At 41.0% G+C, this 6,584-nt stretch overlaps 2 protein-coding genes across 2 annotated transcripts; both read right to left on the reverse strand.

Annotated features, from left to right (window-relative positions):
* Positions 1-2,488: 2,488 nt before the first annotated feature.
* Positions 2,489-3,460, reverse strand: LOC136276116 (uncharacterized). Its single transcript, XM_066087128.1, has one exon. The coding sequence runs from the start codon at positions 3,458-3,460 to the stop codon at positions 2,489-2,491; it is 972 nt and encodes a 323-aa protein (XP_065943200.1).
* A 147-nt stretch (positions 3,461-3,607) lies between these two features.
* Positions 3,608-5,914, reverse strand: LOC117689925 (uncharacterized). Its single transcript, XM_034472475.2, has one exon. The coding sequence runs from the start codon at positions 5,912-5,914 to the stop codon at positions 3,608-3,610; it is 2,307 nt and encodes a 768-aa protein (XP_034328366.2).
* Positions 5,915-6,584: the final 670 nt, after the last annotated feature.

A 6,584-nucleotide genomic window follows, 5' to 3' on the forward strand; every position in this document is an offset into this window, starting at 1 on the left:
TGCTATGGGGAAAATTCAGCCTGCGCATGAGCTAGCCTGGTTCCTGTGCGTAATGGGTAGCTCAGGGAACCAGGCTAGCACACGTTTATCTGAATCGGGATTGGGATTCCGTGCCATGTGCACACATAAGTTCAAAGGCGCTGTAATTGTAAAGTTGTCGGTAAGCAGTACAGAAACAAAGTATTCCTTTTAAAGAAATGATCGGTATGTGATATGAACTGTCAGTATTATGACATAAGTTAATGTTATGCCGAAACTACAACATGCATCAACTAGCATAATTTGCAATGTTTTGTTGTTTTCCGAATACACATGTAACTTTACTTTTATAGTAGGCGAGGCTAGAGAATTTCCCGATTAAATGTTTTTAAGCATTAAAGTATGATTGAATAATTATGTCACTGTATAAAAGTTAAAATCTCAAGAAAAATGCATCAAAATATGAAATTTTTAATTTACACAAAGCTGTCACTGCATAGTTAACAAAGTAGTGCGAATCGTAATGTGTGCGCAAATAGTAGAATTCACCACATTACGATTCGCACTACTTTGTTAACTATGCAGTGACAGCTTTGTGTAAATTAAAAAATTTCATATTTGATGCATTTTCTTTTATACAGTGACATAATTATTCAATCATACTTAAACGCTTAAAGCTGCTTTGTCCGATTTTTTTTGTAATTAAAGTATCAAATTTTTTTCCATACAAATCATTTATCTTAGAAAGTTATAGACTTTCTCCTATTTACACCAGCATAATCAGTCTCCTTTCAAAGTTAGAAATATTCAAAGTAAATAAAACTAATTTCTCTTTGGGCAAACCAAAAAACAAACTAAAATGCATCACGAGAATGTTTAGAAAAGGAAACCGCTTGGTTTCGTCCCCCGAATGATTAGGGTTATTCAACCCGCATGCTATGCATCGATTGTAAAGAAAGCAGACTTTGGAAATATTAGCGAACAAAACGTACACATGTTTATTTGTAATTTGCCTGATCATTTCGACCTTTATTTAAAGCGATGTCAAAGTCGTAATACAACCATACCCGTCTCGTCGTCAGGGGTGAAATTTAACATGAGGCGAAATAACGCGGTACCTTTTAATGTCGTGTGTTTTGTTAGCAAATTTTGTACGTAAATTTCTTCATTGAAATTTGGCATAATTGACGTGTAAAACTACTGCAATGTCTATTATTATACATATACTAAGCATAGCCATCGTTTAAAAGCGTGCAGTTGAATCATTTCTGTGATTTCTTTTTAAAAGGACTATATATGGTTTGAGCCTAAAATGGCCCCCTAAAATGAACTTTGTCATTTTACTGTAATTCTTTGTTTTATTTGTACAAATATACATTTGAATTTTTTTCCTAATTTTTATTTTGATTTTAGTGCCCACAATTTAAAAATATGACATCATAAAGTTGACCTTTTCCCGCCATTTTCTCATTTTTAGCATAAAACGGCTTGTTTTGAGGCAGTTTTTCTTAAAGGAAACATTGAGCGACTGCTTGAACAAACAAAATATTTTCACCAAAGATGTATCTGTACAATACTTATAAGTGACAAAAAGTTCGTTCTTGTTCAAAGAGTCGCTCTATATTTCCCATTCGAAAAAAGGTAAGAAAAATGTCAAATTTTGGTTGATTTTGATTGAATTATAAAAATAGCGTCACTTCTGACGTCATATACTGCCAGTGAGTGCATATAAATCAAATAAATGGGTGAAAAACATATTTCATGTCAACTCTTTTTTAAAATAACACAACAAGTTAATGTTCCTGAATCATTTCAAAAATAGCGAATTTTGGGGGCCTGTGATGTATATCGGCTATTTATTACTAAAATCCAGACCTCGTGAGAGGGTGAAAAACTGAAAAGTACAATAATAAAAGTCATAATTTGTCTAATATAACAATTTCCAAAAATATGGCAGTAATTATAAGCTGTGACAATACTGAATGTTATATGACTAAACTTTACCCGACGACATATACACAGATAAATGTGTGACTAAAACATGCTAGCTAAACAGGCCTATGCCTATCCTATATTGCGAACACGCGCTTACACAAAACAATGCAGTTGCAGAATTTAAACAAAGTAAGAGATATTGCATGACATCGTTAGATACACAAGATCATAATGGACATAAATTGACATGAATAAAATAAAACTTACTCCTTAGATAGGCCGAATTCCAGAAAATGATGCAAACAAAAACAGCAGGCCAAGCTCATGGCTGCCATTACCGATAAAACAAAAAAACAAACCGGACGGAACATATTATTCCGTTTCGAGAGCAGCACACTCCCCCTCTGATTTCTACCAGAAATCACTTAACTCCCAAAAAATTACAAGATAGAATTAACTCTGCATTACATACTTCTGTAATAACATAATCCGATGCTACATATACTGAGCTAACTTCATGTCGTGGTACACAAGTCTTGACTTAACAAATCACAAATTCTAAGTACACAAAATGTCAATCAGTCTCCAAAAGGGTTATGAGTCGGGTGACTGGTCTCACATAAGTGACACGTTTATTGTCCTTAAAAACTGCAACCTCAGCTTTGCGGACCTTTCCGTCTTGGTTGGGGAATGTTCTTTGTATGATACCGGTGGGCCACTCGTTTCGCGGGGAATCATCTTCAATCAATAGAACTAAGTCTCCGTGTTTCAAATCCACAGCATGGCCCTGCCACTTCCTGCGATATTGTAGGTTATGGAGGTACTCAGTTTTCCATCTATGCCAGAATTCATCTGCCATCACTTGCACACGTTTCCAGGTAGATTTTAAGGCATCCTTGGAACCAAATGAAGGGAAAGGTTGAACATCATGTTTTGTCTTCATTGTCAACAGCATCGACGGGGTAAGTAGAGTAGGTGCTTCCGGATCACTAGAAACATCTGTTAATGGCCTATTGTTAACAATAGCACACACTTCTGCCATCAATGTGGTCAGTACATCATGTGTGATGTCTCTTTGCTGGTGATCAAGTAACATGGCATTCAAAACTCTTTTTGAAACACCGATGAGTCTCTCCCATGCTCCTCCCATGTGTGGAGCGTGAGGAGGGTTGAATTTCCACACAATCCGGGAATCTGAGAGGAACTTGGAAACAGGACCATTCTCGATGAATTCCGCATTTATGGAGAGATCGCTTACAGCGCCGACAAAGTTCGTTCCCCTGTCGGAGCGGAATTGTGTGACTTGACCACGAATTGCAATAAAACGTCTCAATGCATTTATGAATGCAGCACTGGTAAGTTCATCGATGACCTCAATATGAATAGCTCGAGTTACAAGGCAGGTAAACAATATCGCCCAACGTTTCTGATTTGAACTTCCGCCCCTTGTTTTTCGATGAACAACTGGCCATGGGCCAAAAGTGTCAACTCCCACATACGAAAATGGGGGGCACGGTTCACAACGATCCTCTGGAAGATCCGCCATATGCTGCCATCCTGGCTGTCCCCGAAGTTTACGACATACAACGCAAGTCCTTATCACTGAATTGGTCATCCGTTTTGAATTCACTACCCAGAATCCGGCAGAACGTACAGCTCCCTCTGTAAAAAGTCTACCTTGATGGAATACCTTCTAATGTAAATGACGTATGATGAGATAACTAACATGATGGTTCTTTGGTAGGATAATAGGGTTGCGCATGTTATCGTTTAGCACATCAACAGACACATTGTTCAACCGTCCACCAACACGTAACAGTCCATTTGCACCAATTTTTGGGCATAAAGTTCTGATAGTACTAGAATGTGGAATGTCCAGGCAGTTTTCAATGCATCGAAATTCTGTGCTGAATACATCTCTCTGAACTGACGCAATGATGGAGCGTTCACTCTCCTTCAAGAGTTCCGGATCACTGGGACTATCAGGTAAGTTGTCAATGTTTTTCTGAGACTGTCGAATCATAAATTTCAGACGGGCGACTGCACGTATAAGCCTGTCCCACTTGGAAAATCTAGTGAACCTCTCAGAGAATACTTCTGTCTGACAAGTTGGTGGCTTTGTCTCATGATTTGACTGTACTACATCTATTATGTCTGTCTTGTTGCTGACTAACACTGGGCGAATTTCCACATCACACCCTGGGTCCACTAATTCAAAGTGTTCAATTGGAGCACTGAGCGGGCTGGTTGGTCCACATATCCAGCTTGTATCTTGCAGCATAGAAGGGTGTACAGGCCTGGTGGCAACGTCTGCTGGATTAAGTTCAGATTGAACAAACTTCCATTGGGTTGGCATACTGAAGAGACGAATGCGTGCCACTCTGTTTCCCACGTACACATAGAATCTACGACTTTCGTTTGAGATATAGCCAAGTACTATCTGACTGTCCGAAAAGAAATGAAAGTCCTGTGGTGGGATGTTCAGCTGATCTCTCACAATCTCGGCAATTTCGGTTGCTAAAACTGCCGCACACAGCTCGAGCCGAGGGATAGTGTGCCCATGGGCGGGGGCAACCTTGGCTTTTCCAAGCAAGAAACTGATGCTTGACGTCTCATTTTCCTGAAGTTTGAGATATGCCACAGCAGCAATAATGTCCTTCGAAGCATCACAGAACACAAGCACTTCACGTCTGGTGGCGTTGACAAACGAACTGCTGTAACTCCTCGGCACACAAAAGCTTTCCAGGTGACTCAGGGAATCAACCCATGATGACCATTCATCATGCAGAAATGCAGGCAACGGTTCATCCCAGTCCGTATTTGTCGTCACAGACATCATCTCTCGTAACAGTAACTTGCCTCTGATGACGACAGGCTGGGCAAAGCCAATCGGGTCATATACACTGTTTATAGTAGACAACAAGCCTCGTCTAGTGTATGCTTTTTCTACTGTGTTGACTTTAAAGGTAAATTCATCCATCTCAGTGTTCCATAACAATCCCAAGCTGCGTTGTACTGGAAGGGTATTCGATACAAAGTCAAGGTTTTTCAAGTTCTTTGCCAGGTCTTCTGGGGCAAATGAATCTAACACTCTCCTGCTATTGGAGCAAAACTTGTGAAGTCGAATGTTTCCGCCATCTTGTAGTGCTTCCTTGGTACGATGCACAAGGCTAATGGCCTCCTCTTCAGTTGCGCAGGATAAAAGGCCATCATCCACATAGAAGTTGTTACATACTAAATCCCTCACATCTTCTGGGGATCCCTCAACTGCCCTCCTGAGACCAAACGTTGCCACGGCCGGTGACGGGCTATTGCCGAAAACGTGAACCGTCATCTGAAAGTCCACCAATGGCTGGTCTAAGTCACTGTCCATGTGCCACAGGAATCGTAAGTAACGACGCTGGTCTTCTGGGACCTTGAAATTGTGAAACATCTGCTCAACGTCCATGGTGACTGCTATCTTTTCTCTTCGGAATCTTAGCAAGACACCAAGCAGGCTGTTGCACAAATCAGGGCCTTGAAACAAAACACTGTTCAAGGACACATCTTGAAACTTGGCAGATGAGTCGAATACAATACGCACACTGTCTGGTTTCTTGGGATGATACACTGCAAACATAGGTAGGTACCATCGCTCCACTGACATAGGTAACTCAGGTGCTAACTCAGCATGCTGGTTCATGAGTAGTCTCTCCATGAATTCCTTAACTTGTTCATATTTGAGGTGATTACATCTCAAGCTAATGTCCAATGATCTGGCTCTTCGAAGAGCAAGTGACCTGTTGTCAGGTAAGACAGGTCTACAATGGCGAAAGGGTAACGGAGCTTGCCACTTGCCATCAGACGTTCTTTGGAAACCAGCATCCATGATATGTAGGAACTTACGATCTTCTATCGATAACCCTGGTTTCTCATCCCCTGGTATACGTTGAAAGATAGGCTCCTCTTCCACAATAAATTCACTTTCACAGGGCTGTAAATGGGTGGATCTTCCATTCATGAGAATCGAAGTCTTATTTACACTTATCACACATCTCCAATGACAACCCAACCAAGGGGTAACTTCTGGCCATAAGGAAGTCCCTCTTCTCCAACACGTTGATCCAACACGTGGTGTGCAGTGACTAGATCCCTTCCGATCAGGAGTTCAATTTCAGCACCGTCATCAAGATCAGGTATGAAGGGTGCAATGTCACGAAGGTGCGTATAGTTATCTGCCACTGCAGGAGACGGCATTTCATGCCGATTGTTCGGAATGTCATTACACTCTATCAAACAAGGTAAACTTAGAGTACATGATCCATCAAACGATTGGACGAAATATCCAGATGCCTTGCGTCCTGAGGAAACAAACTTTCCGGCACATGAAGATAAAACATATTCAGTTTGCCCACCACACTCCCTAAAGGCATCAAAAAGGCAGATGTGGCTAACGATTTGTTGCTCTGGTCATCTATCATGCAGTACACCTTGCGCGCAAGGTATTGTTCACCAACTGGGTACACATATACTGGTACAATCTTTGCGCATGACTTGCTGGTGCTGTACTTAGTTCCACATACTTCAGTACAGTAGGTGCCTAAATGGAGACTCTCCCCCTCGTGACTCACTCTAGGCTGCTCCCCCTCATGCTCACTTCTGGACTCAGGTTCCGGGTGAAGGATTGTAAC

This window comes from Magallana gigas, chromosome 6 (assembly GCF_963853765.1).
Source record: "Magallana gigas chromosome 6, xbMagGiga1.1, whole genome shotgun sequence".
NCBI lineage: Eukaryota > Metazoa > Mollusca > Bivalvia > Ostreida > Ostreidae > Magallana > Magallana gigas.

Coding starts and splice junctions, on each gene's coding strand:
- LOC117689925 (XM_034472475.2), bottom strand. CDS start 5,914: ATGAATGGAAGATCCACCCATTTACAGCCCTGTGAAAGTGAATTTATT.
- LOC136276116 (XM_066087128.1), bottom strand. CDS start 3,460: ATGGCGGATCTTCCAGAGGATCGTTGTGAACCGTGCCCCCCATTTTCG.